General features: G+C 39.9%; 1 protein-coding gene and 1 long non-coding RNA gene across 3 annotated transcripts; one reads left to right on the top strand and one right to left on the bottom strand.

Moving 5' to 3' along the window:
- Positions 1 to 1,871: 1,871 nt before the first annotated feature.
- LOC119124694 lies at positions 1,872 to 3,446 on the bottom strand. 2 transcript variants are annotated; one of them, XR_005098317.1, is made up of 3 exons: positions 2,992 to 3,446; positions 2,353 to 2,389; positions 1,872 to 2,149 (listed from the first exon to the last, which is right to left on the bottom strand). It is a non-coding gene; the product is annotated as an uncharacterized LOC119124694 (long non-coding RNA). The 2 variants fall into 2 exon arrangements; XR_005098316.1 differs by having other exon boundaries at positions 2,353 to 3,446.
- A 1,367-nt stretch (positions 3,447 to 4,813) lies between these two features.
- phlda2 (pleckstrin homology-like domain, family A, member 2) lies at positions 4,814 to 6,577 on the top strand. The gene is made up of 2 exons (XM_037254898.1): positions 4,814 to 5,386; positions 5,669 to 6,577. The coding sequence occupies exon 1, from the start codon at positions 4,930 to 4,932 to the stop codon at positions 5,344 to 5,346; it is 417 nt and encodes a 138-aa protein (XP_037110793.1). The 5' UTR covers positions 4,814 to 4,929; the 3' UTR covers positions 5,347 to 5,386; positions 5,669 to 6,577.
- The last annotated feature ends 10,206 nt before the right edge of the window (positions 6,578 to 16,783 follow it).

Genomic DNA, 16,783 nt, shown 5'->3' on the forward strand with positions numbered 1-16,783 from the left:
ATTAGGTACACCGTCATTTTCAGGTTCGTTCGCGAAGATTCACCAGTGAGTGACAGACAGCGTTGCTGCTCTGCCAGCCGACACACGTTATGCCGACATTGATGTTTTAATTTTGTATTTGTTGGATTGTAGTTGATGGTGTTATTATACCGAATGTGTTTGTGTTTGAATAAAAGGATAAAGGAAAAAAAATCCGTTATGCCGACATTTGTTATTTTGGGGGACACCAACTCATATAACGTAAAACACATACATATTGTCATATAAAGCAGTTAACCAAATGTCTAATTTTTGTTTTAATTGGCGAATATAAAAATAAGGAATAAAACACCAGACAAGTTTTAACACAAATGTTTATTAAAATAATAATAACAAAAGTAAATTTCAAACCAGCAATCTGATGTGAAATTGCAGTAGATACATTGGATCATAATATTTAGGCGTATATATGCATACACGTTATTTAAAAACTACTATAAGTGTTATAAAATAAAGAGAACAAAGAGAAGCATAATCTCCCCGTTTTTGCATAACGGCGCAGTCCTTCATGCAAGAAAGTTAGCCGTTAGCTCGGAGAAAACGTGCATAAAAGAATTGGTGAGTGGTTCTTTCTTTCCTTGGCAAATCGTAAATCTCCATTCTGGTCTACATAGTTCACGCCAGGAGGCGTTCACTGACTGATCAGTTGATGCACGGGGGGAAGGAGGGCATTTCACCCATTGACTCGTTCGCGAACGGGAAAGTCAGAATTCGTTCCCTCACTGATCCGTTCTCGCGATTAACTTCAAATGCAAATCACTCACTGACTCGTTCACGCACAGATCTGTTCGGTTGGCGAACAGGAAATGCAATTCACAACTCGTTCGTGAACAGGAAGTTATGTCATTTTCTTCTTCGTTTTGTTTTACGGCGAGGTGGCACCAGCTTCAATGCGCATTACCGACACCCACAGGTTGAAGTCATATAAACTGAAAAAAGAACAAATCACTTTAGGAAGTTATTCGTTCACTCTCATTCAATGAAAAGATTCGTTCTTTTGAACGAACAGTTCACTCACGAGCCAACACATTTTGTACGTGTCAAGAATGTGTATTTACTACTTGCTCTTTAAATTGGGGGACACCAACACATATTCACAACGTAAAACACATATACATATTGTCATATAAAGCAGTTAACAAAATGTCAGATTTTTATGTTTTCATGCCCAAAAAATAAAAACAAGGAATAAAACACCAGACAAGTTTTATGTTTAAATGTTTATTAAAATAATAATGATAAAATAATAATTATAATAAAAGTAAATTTCAAACCAGCAATCTAATGTGAAATTTCAGTAGATATATTGGATAACAATATTTAGGTGTGTATATGCATACGTCATTTAAAAACTACTGTAAGTGTTATAAAATAAAGTTTACCCAAAGAGAAGTACATTGCCACATCTCCGTTATGAGGATTTGTGCACTTGCTTATTTTTACTTCCCCTTTTGAAAATATTGATTCTTTAAGATTCACTTAAGTTGTACAGTTTATGTGACACATGAACAATGGGAAACACGTAGAATTAGGTTTGAATGATATTATGTTTTATGTATTATGACTTGTGTTTCACCATTATGCAATTATTCTCAAATTGTGGGACTGTGGAATTTTCTTTTAAACTGATACTTAAAATATGTGATAAATAAATAAACAAATGAATAGATGAATGAAAAAATAAGGGAACAGAAGATTTCTTTTTTTTTCAATGGGCGATTTGAGGTCAAATTAATGTTTGAGGTTTCGTTGTATTAAATTTATTCCCAAAATGTGTACCCTGTGTACAAATGTTGACACACACAATCACTAACAACAACGTTAGACATGAAACCGTTACATCTGTTGTTGTGCATTCATTGACTGGACTTGCCTTTACCCCAATGACTGGAATAAGTAACACCCCACAAGTGTACTCTAAGGGTGGGGCTTAGGGCCAAAAATAAAATAATTATACGACTTCTTAAGCCATCCATTCATCCATTCTTATCTTCTTAATCCACCCATCCATTCTCTTCCTGTTGAGGAGGTCACAAGGAGCTGGAGTGGAGCCTATCCCAGCTGGGCAAAGATGTGTAAAGATGAATTACACCCTGACCTGGTCACCAGACTGTTCAGAATTAGTCAAGGAATATTTATACAGTATTTATTACAGTTACTATCACACAGGTTCTGACACATATGGATAATTATAACCAGTTATTTTCAACGCAAACTATTTAAAGCTAATATAATGTGTGTTTTCAGTGCTGTGATTCACAATAAACAAAACAGGCACTTCATGCCCCAACAAGACAAGCAAACACCTCTCACCTGATGTATCACCCGCTGCCTCCGGCTGAAAAAACTGCTGAAAAGAGAAAGAAACAAAAAAGAGTTTCTGGGGGGTGTCTTTTTATGTCATAATTACTATCCTCCTCTGTATTTGCACATGGCATGTTATCATGTTTCCGTTATGTGTCCCAGGCGCCACAGTTTAGTCTATGTACAAAGAGCGGGGGCCGGAAAGTGCTGATGTTAACTTCAAGGCTGCCACAACGCTCAGGACAAAACAAAACTCCTCCAGGATCCATTTTACACACTCCCACAAGCGGTGACACGTTCAGTTTTTATGATCGCTGCAATTTGGCGCCCACACGATAGGGTTGTGCTCTCCGTTATTATTTCCAGCCAATGATGTCATTTTGGTACAATTGCTTCTTAAGGTTTTTAGAGTCCAAAATGATGATGCTTTAAAAATATTCCAAATCGTTCTCAAAAACTGACAGACAACACAAATCATTTTAAAGATCGAAATAAAATTGCTGCTAACAACTTAGATCAGGAGATTCCTATGTCCTGGTAACTTTATCATGTGGTTTGACGGAGTTCATCATACTAATTGCTCCATGCCTGCAAGGCTATCCATTATAGTATTTATGTTTTGTCATTTAAAACTCTATCTGATCTCACTTTGTAGTATACTTCATGTCTCCTTTGACAAACACTCATGCATGGAGTCCAACTGAGTCACTGGGTCTTCCTTTGGCAAGCAAAGTGTTCCACTGCAGCTTGCTGCCGCCCACGCTGAGTCACAGAGCCCGGGCATGCCTTCACCACAAAGTATCCTCAAAACAGTCACACCAGGTGCGCACACCTCCAGGCAACACCAAAGATCCCTAAATCAAAGTGAGGAGGAAGGATCAACAGATGAGTGGTGCCATTTTCTGAATGAAAATGGATTAACGAAATAGACAGACAGACAGACAGACCTGGAGCTCCACGAGGTTCCTCGAGGGGTCAGGCTTGTTTGCAGTGGAGACTTGATGACTGTCAGCTTCTTAAACAAACTCCAGGAGACGGGCGATGCACAGCAAACATGAGTCATGTGATGAAGTCAGTTCTAGAATGAGGTGCATGTGAGGATAATAACATAGCAAAAGGAAAATGGCGTCATTTTGACTCATAATTGTTACTTTGTGAGTGGAACTTTTTTTTTTTTTTTTTTTACAAAGGAAAGTATATTGTCCTTGCCACTGTCTTTGTGTCTTGTGAAACAGTGAAGCAACACCAAAGTTTTTGACTCCCTTATTCCTCCATTACTGTGTGCTTTAGTGCCTCAGTCTCGTTTGGGTGTGTCTTTTAGTGGCTTGACAGCCACCCACACCAAAACATTTCCCTGAAAACTTGATCAGGGGCCACCAGACCTCATCATTATTAAATATTCTGGGTAAAATTGCTTTTGGAGCTAAATTTGCATCTTTATTATGGTGTTGGAAAACAGTGACCAATAATAAGACCTATATAGTGGAGATTGAAGGAACTAGGTCATCAGGGGTGCTGAAGGAAATGAAACTGTTTCACTTGATTTGTCTGAAAATTATTAGTTATTTATTGAAAGCATATCTATCACATTGGCATACAATGTGAGGTAGAACAATTCAATGATTTTTCATTAGATGGCAGAGGGTACAATAATCATGTCCTGTTGTCATTTATATTGTTAGAGTTGTTGCTGACTTTGGCTGAGAAGCTTCCTCATAGAAAACAGTTGAAAATGGAAATAATGCTTTCTAGGGTCGAACTTTCATTTGCTGAACAGGCGATTTGACATGATTTAACTGACGTGCAAGTGCAAAATGTAGTTAGCTAATGATCATGTGACCAAAAACTGTTGGCCCACATATGTGGGATCTCTGTCAACTTAAAACTAAAATGTGCCATCTCACCTCAAATGTTTTAATTTGAATCAAAATGACTGTAGTACATTGCACATTTTTGCTATGCAAATGTCATTATCTCCCATCATTGTTTATAATGATAAGGCACATGTCTTTATAGCTTATTTAGCATTAATTGGCTGTGCGTAAAAATCACATGATGTACAGGCACATTGTGATTCGTATGGGTTCAGTTTACCCAAAAATGGTGTCTTCCTCCATACTGTAAATGTAATGGTTCTTTCTCCAGCAAAGAAATTGTAGGATTGAAAACTCCTCCAGATCGAAAAGAATTCTAGTTAAAGGAGGGTTTTGACAACCAAAACTAGCTGAGAAGGGCACCATTTGGACTGATCCCTAGAGTAGGATGAGGGTTAGTAACTAATTAACATGGTGGGTGTGCCGTGGTTTGGTCCACCTTTTTGGTCCACTTCCTCTGGCCTCCGAGCCGCCAGCCTTTCGCCCACACACATACAGCCTTGAATCAACCCACTGACAGCTGCTGATGCATTCCCAAACCAACTGACGTCAGGTGGGCGGGGCCCAGGCCGGGGCCGGGCTATAAAGGTGCCCTCCACGTTGCGCTTCATTCACAAATAGCTACCGTGGATTACGCCCACACGACGAAAGGCTCCTTCCTCGTTCACCCAAATTGACCCAGGCAACTTTCGGAAGAACATTTTCCCAAAAAATGAAAATGTCAGCGGCCGAGATCTCCCAGGTGCTCAAAGAGGGCGAGCTGGAGAAAAGGAGCGACAACTTGCTCCAGTTCTGGAAGAGGAAGACCTGCGTCCTGACCCCCGACAGCCTCAACATGTACGCCGACACGCAAAAGCGCTCCAGGGGCAAAGAGCTCAAGTTGCAGCGCATCAAGAAGGTGGACTGCGTGGAGCGCACCGGCAAATTCGTCTACTTCACCATCGTCACCACGGACGACAAGGAGATCGACTTCCGCTGCCCGGGCGAGGACAACTGCTGGAATGCTGTGATCACCATGGCTCTCATCGACTACCAAAACCGCAAAGCCATCCAAGACTTCAAGACGCGCCAGGACGACGAGAGCGCGTCCCCAGACCAGCATGAGAGGCACATGGCGAGGGCTCCCTGAGAACCCCCCACCGCAAGCCTCACTCTCTTCTCCTAATATGGTCAGTTCAAATCCTCGAAATTTTGCTCTAAACGGAATTACAAGGAGCTTTGTATTGTAAACTGTCAATTTGCAATATAAAACTATTGCGAAATGAAACTAATTCAAATACAAGGGAATACATTTTAAGCACAATAGAACTGCAATGCCAAGGAAATCAAATACTATTAAAAAAAAAAAACCCTACACAAAGTAATTCCATCTCCTCTGAAGGCTCGCTTTTATCCTATGACCTAATTCTCCTATAATGTTTCTCAAATCTCATCTCCTTGTTCCCCTTCAGGATGTGTGCGTGGCCCACACAAGAAATAATCATTCAAGGACCAAGCAAAAGGGAAAGATGACGTCATCCAGTCCAGCGATGAAGGATTGTGGACTGAGCTGTCGCAATGACTCTCCTGTCCGGCAGAGATTTTCCTGACTTCACTCACATGGACTGACCAGTGAAGTTTGCTCTCATTGGAGCAACAGAAAAAGAAGATGCCCATAAAAGAATGTCTGTTAATTTATTTGTTTCCAGGATAGTGTCTACTGGTAAACTGCACTTGTTTAAATTATTTGCTTGTTTCAAAGCGTGGTATGTGTTTCTATATTTATTTCAATAAATATGTGCATCTTTTTAACATAATCTGAAGCATTTCATTACTTTCCCTGAAGAGTTTGTTAGAATTGCTTGAACTTTAGTGTATATCTGGATGGAGGTGCAGCAGATTCATTTTTCTTCAGTCTTTATAACACTGCGGTGTTTTTCAATTTTTTGCTTAATTTCTCACTATGTGAGAAAAATTAATATCTGTAGTATATTTTTGCGGAATCTACATTCATTTAGTTTTAAGATGGGTTTTATTATTTTTTTAAATTTTGCTTCTCTAAATTTACAAGAAGATACTGTAGTTTCTACTCCAAACTTTGTCAGAATAGATTTTATACTTTTCTAAACCTAAATGACCTGGTTTATTTTTTGTTGTTGTTCCAAGTTATCAAAATAGGGGTTTGGTATAATTGACAGTACATTTCTTCTTTTACTTAAAGTGGAATTTGTATTTCGGTTGTACTTTTTCCCCACACATTTACTTTTAACAGTACAATGTGCGAGTAATTTTGGCACCTCTAAACAGCACAGGAAACAATTAGAACTTGGCTTTTGTTAACATTGTAAATAAAGTCTCTGAATGGCCAATCTTGCATACTATGTATGAGGAGGACGCTGTATTTATTAAAACTCTCTTTGGTGCTGATGAGTTTAAACAACTTAGACTTGGGCTTCAAGACATATGTGCTATATACATACAACCAGTGCCATATTGCCAGCCTGCACTGTGAGGCTCTGCCCATATCTTATGTCCTGAGAGGCAGTAACCGTATATAGTTCACTCTGGGAAAGTTGTCAGCGGCGACATTTCTTAGAAAATGCCAATCATGCTCAGTCAAACGAGAAGGGCAGACCGGAAAGTACCTTTCCTTTCCGAGTCAGGTGGAATGTGGCTTTTTTATTGTCTGTGGGAGCCTTTGAAGCTGAGGTCATAGTTGATAAGCAGAGCAGTTTAGCTCTTCCGAACACACCTTAGGTGTGGCTGATCTGGCACATTTGTGATGTTTCACAATATGCCTCGCATGATTACTTATGCGTTGTTGGGTGTTATTCCAACAGTTGTCAAGGAATGTGGTCATAGACACTTCCTTATTGGATTGAACTTCATTATGTACTTGAAATTTCACCTCAGTTTACTTATGAAGTAAAACCAATGTTAATGGAAATAAATGTCACTCAATTGCTCTTTTAATAAACTAGAGTGGACTATGGGCTGTGTTTTCATGACTAGTACAAGTTAGTCCAAATTATGATTCAGGGGGATTTGATGCCCGCTGCTGTCATAATTATTCACAAAACACAATGACATCCACCATGTTGGAGGAGCTCAGAATCTGTCACGCTGTGCCCCCACCAAATTCACCCAAATCGCATTCGACCGGTGGTCTACCTACTACACCAGACTTGATAGTTTTGGTAACTTTCTGCTACCAAATTACCAGATGTGCCGTGCACAGGTCAAAGGGCATATCCTCACTACGCCGGATCATCCAGCTTGGCACAGAACGGTCAGCCAAATCCCAAACAGGTGCAGTGAGGCTTGCGCCTGCAAGTCAGGATATGCCTGCATTTCCACCATCTATGAAAACAGTGCACATTGTGTTAGTGACTTCAGCTGTCACAAAAACACAGCATACTAATTACAGTACACTGAAGTTTGAACCACGTCAAATTTTAAAATAGGAATGGGCAAAAGATACCGCACTTATGTATATGTATCCAAGTCGCCAAGAAGAAGCTAAAAATTCAAATCGGAATGTTTTTCCTTCCCCATGACCCATACTAATACACATCATGTATTCTGTAGACAAGAATAGCTGGAGAACAACACAAGAGAAATCGAGTTCAGTCATGCTTTGAACAGTGCAGAAAAGAATCGGCTGCTTGACAATTTTTCAAAGAATGGCACAGTTAGCATGTGCGCCTCATGATTAATTACTTGCCAATGTTGGCCGCACTGCTACTGTATACATGAATACTAATGTTATTCCTGTTTCTAATGATATATTATACTATATTGTAACAGTATGTTCTTGAAAAGAGCGAGGCCAAGTAAAGAAAATGGAGTAGAGGCGTGTTGTCAGACACATGTGCTGAGGTCAGAGGTGAAGGAAGGCTAACGCTGTAGGAAGTGCATGTTGGGGTCGCAGTCCTTTAACCAGCTTTGAAGTGGGATTGCGCTACAATGGTGGATGGGCCTCCCTTCTAAAAATATGGTCTAACAAATTGGCACCGCTTTAATCTCTTGCCCATAAAGCAGTGGTGCCTGAGCCAAAGAGCCCATAAGATCATGTGGGCTGACGTTTTTGTTACTGTGGGAAAGCTACTCATTCTTCTTTGTGAGCGCACAATGTTTAGCGCAACTCTGGGGGGAACATTCCTGACTCAGCAGCAGGTCAGGAGTTGTACATCAGGCGGCTATTGTAATGTGTGTAATGAACCCTGGACCCACACGCATCAAGACGTGGACGGGCACAATGTATCTTCCGCCTCGTGCTAACTATCCAAACATCCTCTCGTGGAGCACATCCCCATGACGTACTGGCGGCATCACAGTGAATGCATTGTTTCAAACTGATGGAAAAGATAAGCACACTGGGACATGCAGGATGCATTATTAATAATTATTCTGTTTCAAAACTTATTTCGGAGTCATTCTGAATGATCGCACATCAAAAAATATCTACATTTTACAGTAAATTAAGGTGAAGGAGTAATTCAAGAGACTACCATGCTCATCTATTATTTGTTTTTATCCACAAAGCAAAATATAAAACCATTATAGTGTCATTTTATACAGTAGTTGGACTTGTGTGTTTTTGAAAAAGAAATCCTTTTATCAGCGATGTCCGGACCTCTATGAAGGACTTTTGTTAGATAACATTTTTATCTTATCATTTATGTCAATGTATTATACCTTGAATAAGTATGAGCTTAAAACTGCAACCATAAATAAATAAATCAGAAAATCTCTATTGCCCCCATCCCCCCCAAAAAAAGATGTCTGCTAATGCGTTTGCTCTTCAATTCTTGATGCTTGGGATATTTTGCTAAACGAGTAATACAAACATGTTATTTTAATTTGTGAAAGAAATACAACATATCCCTCCTTTAAATGATCACAATCCAGCATTTGGATCTCCTGGCTTTATAGCGAATATAGCTCTAATATGGCTGTCACTTCTGCTTACAGGAAGCTAACAAACAGACATTCGCCCCCCTTGCTTCCGGTAAAGACATGAAAGGTGATGCTAACAGGATGAAACGCCGGCAGAGTTATGTAGAACTATAAAAGCTCTCAAATCCAAACATCGCAGACCACCAGGATATGATGCAAACACTTAAGAGGTTTGCTCGTGACAAACCCGCCTTCATTCAAGAGTTGCTTATTATGAGGTCATCTCCTACGAGAAGAGATTTTAAACAGCCTGGTTTACTGGAAACACCCATCTTTGGTATTTTACAGCGTCACACATCACTCGTGGCCACATACCTGTCCCTATACGTCAGTCAGACACACACCGGCTCAGGTGATCTGAGGTTCAACGGTTTAATCAAAGGAAGCTTTGAAATTAGACACAATGGAATCTTGCACCAAAAGTCCCTTTTTTTTGTTTGAAATAATTCACTGGCATTCACATTCATGGTTCATTCATACAATTAAGTAAGATAGAACTGGATCGCCATGTAAAATGTCCAAAAATACCCTATTCTTTGTGTGATGTCATGACAACAATGTTTATATTTTTAACCGACATTCATTTTTGCTCAGTGACTCACTGGGGAAGTTCATTCACATCTCCGCCTCTTCTCTGGCCTAGTTAGTGAAATGCAGTTAGTGACACAAACACCTTTGGGCACCGAGACCCAATAGAGATACTAGCGATAACAATATAAGGATTCATTGCGTAACAAAAGCTGGTTAGGAATCACAAGATAGAAATCAAAATATCCCTACTTATGACTGCTTGTCATGCTTTTGTGAGTATTTTCACTGACATTGACTGTGCTTGCGACAACATTGTCTCTGGGGAAACATTGGAAATAAACATCCTCTGCAAAAACAAGCATTTACATGTTAAAGTGTGGCAATATAGTCCTAAATATAGCTAGCGAGTCTGTTTTTCAAAGGGAATCTTGTGAATGTAACACGTATAGTACACACACACACGCACGCACGCACGCACACACACATGCAGTGTTGCTATAAAGGCAAGCTTCTGGGGATCATGTTGTTGGGCCTCAGCTGTCCAGAGAAAAGCTTCAGGCTGTGACAGGAGACGTTGTCAGGAATGTCTGCAAGGCAGCAAGGAGGTGGACATCTGAAGATGAGTACATGAAGGCGTCACAAAGATTTACACCAGATAGAGACTTCAGAGAAGGACTTTAGTCCTACCGGATTTGAAATTGAATATTTCAGTATGTACAAAGCGACAACATCAAAAATAAAAACAACAATGTAAAAAGTCCAGTAATCTGCGAGTGTTTAGTTTCTCACTCATCCCATTACATTAACAATAAAAAAACTAATCCAAGTGATGTGTTGCCTTTACAAAGATAATAACGCTATGATTTACATGTTAGTTGACATACATACAAGTTTTAAAAATCAGCATTTTCTAATGAATATAGCAGATTTGAGCTGCCACAATTAGAAATGCGCAGTAGAGCTAGCTTTTCTTTACAAGCATTGACCAACAGTGTCTGGGTCATTACATTTATCATTTGTTATTTGCATCCTCAGGAAATAAAATACACAAAATTAACTTAAATCAGCATCACAAAAAGTGAAAGGCGCTGAGATGGTGGAATGACCATGACCGACTCGGGGGACCAGTCTAGCTAGAAAATGTAAAAGTGATGCAAAATTGACAGCAAAACATTAGCATCCATTTAAAGCACACACGATACAGCTTACAAGAGGAGAGGGAGTTACACAGTGACTGTCTGATGAGAGTGTTGAGAAGATTTGAAGCTGTTCACACAGTCAAAAAAGGCTCCAGGGAGACATTTGTCTTGCTCGCACCTGCCTGAGTGGGTGTAGAAACAAATGACCAAGAACAGATTACAAAAACATGATATCTCCCTGTCTGAACGTCAAATATGAGACACTATTCCCAACTTACTATTTAGATTTTTTCAGCAATACGTCTGTTTGGACAATCCCTTCATCAAGTATTCTTTTTCAGACATGTTGAACTAAAGCCACTGGGTCTAAATACGTAGATGATTGATAAGTAAGTAACTTAAAGAGATACAGACAACTATAGAGAATGAGGACAAGGTGACGAATAGTCATTAAAGTGTAGTTCAAAACGCCGATGCAGCAGATTGTGTAACTGACATGAAAGTGATGGTGAAACAAATGACTGCAAGAAAGGGAAAGAGAAAGCAAAATGGATGAATAAATTAAGGTCATGTGGGGGAAGAGGAAGAATCTGCGATTTAAATGGTGTGCCAAATCATCAAGTCTAAATATCCTGCTACACCCTCAGTAGGAATCTGTTAAACGCTTTCTTGTAGGAAATTATATATATTTTTTGAGCAAACAAAAATTCATCATCAATCACTGTCTCGATACATTCGTACTTTAGTTGATTATATGAGTATTTTCTAGCAGGGAATTTCAAGGTTATTTTCCACACTTGGAAATGAAGTCGGGGATTAGCATCAGGCATACAAAATGCCAACAAGTGATTCAGATGAATGAGCTGAATCACCCCACACCAACCGCATCTTTCTTTATCCAAATATTTCTGCACGTAACTGTAAATAACCAGCCATAAAGCTTCTGGGATAATGCCCCAACAATTGTTTGGTGGTAGTTCGGTGTTTGTCTAGCTAAGTTGTCTAGCTAATAAGTGGCCCATCATTTCCTTATTTCAACTGTAAAAGGTCAGAATTCCAAAATGCTGCCATACTAGATCCATCACATTGTTTGGCTACTTGGCTCCAGTCACGGTTCACCTCGGCTTTGATCCGACTGCTAAACGTGTCCATCAATCACACCAGATTGAGCTCCAAACCAAGGTGTGTTGCGAGCAATGTGCAAACTGGGTGGTGGCTTCCTTTTATGTCTGCATACTTTCACAATCATCCAGGAGCAGCAGCACGTCTGGTAAAAGAATAGCTAGGACAACTCATATGGCTTCTGATACTAGAAGTCAACCCTGGCATTACTTGACCCTAATTTGAAGCCCCTTCACACTCTGTGAGGACATATTATATAAACCTCAAACATATAGAGGAAGGAAATAGGGAGACTCAGCCTTGCAAAAGGAGGAAGTGCTGTTTGTCATGACTTAAGGGTCTTTCCCAAGTAGAACAATGGTCCCCTCAGTCCAAACGCTGCCCTCATGACTGAGCAAAGTGGCAACCTTTTGGCAAATATTCAACAATGGTTTTGCATGCAGCATTAATCAAATTAGACAAAAGTGCCCCCACAACACACTTTATTAGGTTGTCCCCATGAAATCTAATGAGATTCCTTTCTCTTTACACAGGCAGTGATGGCTAGTTTTGGGTTGGACACTGTCAGAGTGGTTTAAATATTGGAGTAGTCACAATAGCAAACTGTTGCGATGTATTTAACATTTTACAACTTTCCTCCGCTCAAGGAAGACAGACTTTTTTAAAGTCGATTAAGCAAATGATAATTATGATGTTGACCAAGCTGCATATATTTTTCACATCACTTGTCTTGAAGCTTCGTTTTCAGCTGTCCGGTGTTTAACTGTCCGGAAAAGGCCAGAAAATCGTTTTTATTTTTCCCTGCTGAAAAAAATTGTGTGGAACATATAGCATAATGGCATGTCAAAAGAGAAAATAATTGAATATATATATCGTGTGGCAGTTTGGGGGAAATCCACATACATTCCATGTCAAAACTCTGAGCACAGGCCAAAGAGTTTACATAAAAAGTAATATTTTCCCACACATGCAATTGAAATTATGTGAATCACTGGTTACTTGGGAATGCAATTTTGGGCCTTGTGTTTCCAGACAGGAAGTCCCAATGATGTCATCTCTCACAGATGTCATCTTTAACTCGCACAGCTATATGCAGACACATGGCAGGATGTCAAAAACATACAGCTCTCCTCAGACAATGGCTAAAACATGCTTTTAATTTCCATAAGGTGCAGTACACGTCCACAGCCGTTTGAGGGAAGAGCCGTCTGTGGGAACCAGATTTCAAAGTGTACCTTTTCACAGCACCCAGGGAATAGTGAAGAAACAAGATTCCAGCCGTTTGCATGACAGATGAGTTCATTTGAATTTTGAATGGATTTGATTTAGAATCTCTTTTCTAACAGATGTTGCAAGGCCTTGAGGAGGAAAAAATCATATAACATATTCCACAAGGCTAGTGAACATCAAAGTGTGGCATGTAAGAATCACTGAATTAAATTCCAGTACAGTAAATTAGTTTATTATGGCTCAGCTTGATCTAAGTTTGATTTACAATATTGAAGAATATTGCAGATTGCATGTTTTTTTTTTATATGCTATACTCGAGATGTGTTCAAATTCAAACTGAATCACAGTGGTTTACAATAATAATAAATATGCTTTTTTTCATAATATATTTTAATGTCGGTCATTGTAGTGGTATTGGAGAGCAAAATATTTTTAATGTGGTATTTGGTGTCAAAAAAAAAAAGCACCAGGCTATTCAATGAAAAACTAGGGGTTTGGGAATCTAGAAGTCAGGAAATCACACAAATATTCAGCAAAAGACTTCTAAATTAGGTCTATGATTTAATTGAATCCATTTTCTGTATAAAATCTCAAATCTATGGAGAAAGTTAGAAAATGTGCCATCTGCTGGATCCGTCATGGTACTGCTTCCCATGCAAAACCAGAGTGTCCACTGGTCAGAAGACATCCTTTTACACAATACAACACACATGAAGACAGAGGAGCCCTTTGACAGAAATCTGAAACACAATCTGCTTTCTTCATTCAAAGACTGGCGAGTTTCTGCTATCCGGGCCCTAGGGGCAGGGGTTTTGGCCGAGGTGAGGAGAGAGATGTTTTCGAGGGGGAGGGTGGGGTCGGGTACATGGAGGGTGAGTGGATTGTTGAGTAATGAGTCACTGGAGTCTCCTTCAAAGCCTGCTGCTCAACCTCGGCAACCCTTTGCCTCTCGCACCCGCGCAGGGAGGTCCGCAGGAATCTGGGCCTAGATGGAAGAGCTGAGTGGGCAGCCTACATAGGAATGAGCTGCAAAGAGGTCAAGTTCTTGTTGCAAAGGACATCAGCGTTGTGATAAAGGCCTCTACTGTAGAAAATTTAGCGAAGAGTTATAAAATGGCACTTGTCTGTGCTTTGTGTGTGATGCGACTTATTATCTTTCGACATGGAGCTGGATTATGTGCTGTATGTAACATCAAATAGAAGCAGCCTTGTGAGCTTCACAAAATATAACAGCCTTCAGTCATGGTACTGGAGCTCATAAAAACTCACAATGAGCTAAGTTCATGTGACTACTTTTGCAGATTTACAATGTAAACTGTCACTGTAGCCACAGCTCTGCACACTAAAATGCCCTCATGCGCTTTTTATATGCCCCGTTAACGTGAATAATACTTTACCATGAGAAAAGGCATTATTTTCAATAAAACCAACAATTTTGAGGGGATCCCCACAGGAGTTTATTGAACAATCAGATTTCAGCTTGTATGTGTTGTCATGAATAATTTCCATCATCCCATTGGTGCCAACTTAATGGCACCCTGGAGTTGACAAATCTCCCCTACTAGACTGTTCTAGAGCACTGTGTTTTGTCTGGTGGTGCATATTACCCTTTCCTGCAACAAATTAATTTGGTATTAATTCCTCTAGTGCAGAGAAGCAGCACAATTGTAACAGTTTTTAAAAAAAGACAAACAGCACTATCTTGTATTAAAAACATCCTTCTGTCTGCCCGTTTCTGTCCGACCATCTTTCAATAACAATTGGATCTTTCAATAGCAGTTTTCAATTGAACACCCGTAACAGCTTCATGTTACATCACTGTGAGGTGATCCTGTTAGCGAGTGTAACACGTGTGCAGCAGAGACAGTTTCACTCTTTGCTCTACTGGCCAACCAGCAGCTGTTTGCCGCCATTTAAGAGAGGACAAGAAGAAGGTGAACGGGCATCATCGCACTCACACAACTTCACCATGCTGAGATGACGTAACAAGTCATGGCATAAACTGGAAGCGGGTAACCGCTAACATCCCGTAACTAAACAGGGTGAGGCAACAAGATCAAACAAGTAAGTCATGCAGATGGCTCGGCTATCTTTACTTAACATGTGACTACGCAAGACTGCAAGTTCGCATACATGCGCGACAGGTCACAGGTCACCTAGGCCACCACGCTGTCTATAAACATTTGGGAGGTGTGATTAAAAAAGGAAGCAATGCCCCTTTTCCATGGTTAGATGTGCTTGAACAGAACTTTTTTTCAACTTTGGCAGAATGGTAAATGGTAGAAGACGGTACTTTCCCACTATCCTATCAGAATTGAGCTTGCGGCAAAGCTGTGTCAAATTATTTTTTTTCTTGTCAGAATTTGATCTTATCAAATTGGGTATTTCATATGTATATTTGACCGTTAAAAACAAAATACGCTTGTATACAAATACATTTCAGAGTCTATTATGTTACCTTACATATACTCTAAATAAGGAGTGTGAGTCTTTTTGCCACTCCTGAGAATGCCTTTCTTTTTTTATGATTAATTGGAGCTATTTATGGAGAGATTACTAAATTTGTTGGCTGTAAATCTGCCGCGGGCCAGTGTTTTTTTTTGTTTGTTTTTTTTTTTTTAAAGATCTGGCACAAGACTCAGCAAGTGCTCCCTCCTGTAACTCACAATACAGTATGTCGATAATGGCAGGTATGTACACATGGAGTAATAATCAGCAGTGCTAAAGAGAGGATGTTGTTGTTTGCATATACCTGGCCGGAAGTGATTTATCAACATTGGAGCTTTGACTGATCATTATTACATCGTCTCACGGCTTTAGGCAAAGTGGATCCTCAGCTTCAGTGTGCTCAGAGCCACCATCCCCACCACCGCCCATCATTTTTCCTAATAACCGCACCACCAACCTCCCACAACCGACAACAAGTGGCACCACTCTATTCCCAAACAAATCAGTGCCCATCCCTAAAGGGAAACAAGTGAATGTCAATGATTCATCTTTCCGATCAAGACAGACGAAGCTTTGGTGAGTCAGCATTGAACTTTGAAACGAAAAGGGTGGTATTTCTTTCAAGGACAAAAGGATAAAAATGAATGACTGAAAGATAATACTGATCATTCTAACTGATGTCTCTTTTGATCCTAATTTAAAATTCCTACAAAATACAAATGTTCAAAATTACACCAGTGGTAAATAGCGTGCACAGCTATAAACAGTAGTGTTTTTCCTCGTTAAGGTTACTGGGGAGCTGGAGCCTACCCGAGTTGATTCATATTTTACAATACCGGTACACCCTGAACAGGCCACTCACCATAGACAGTGTATATATTCACACCCTGGACTGGTTGCCAGACAATTGCAGTGCACATATAGACAAAGCACTATTCAAAAGGTGGACAGGTCAAAGGTCACTTATGTGCAATTGCCAGTCCTCAATTATCGAACATGCATGTGGAAAGAAGCATGTGGGAAAACACCCAAACTCCACACAGGAGTTTGTGAGTCAGAATACAAACCCAGGATTCAACTGTGAAGCAAACGTTAGCAATTATTCCATCATTTCAATATTGTTTGAGTGTGTGTGGTAAGGATAAATGGAGTCCATAG

This window comes from Syngnathus acus, chromosome 6, assembly GCF_901709675.1.
Source record: "Syngnathus acus chromosome 6, fSynAcu1.2, whole genome shotgun sequence".
NCBI classification, from domain to species: domain Eukaryota; kingdom Metazoa; phylum Chordata; class Actinopteri; order Syngnathiformes; family Syngnathidae; genus Syngnathus; species Syngnathus acus.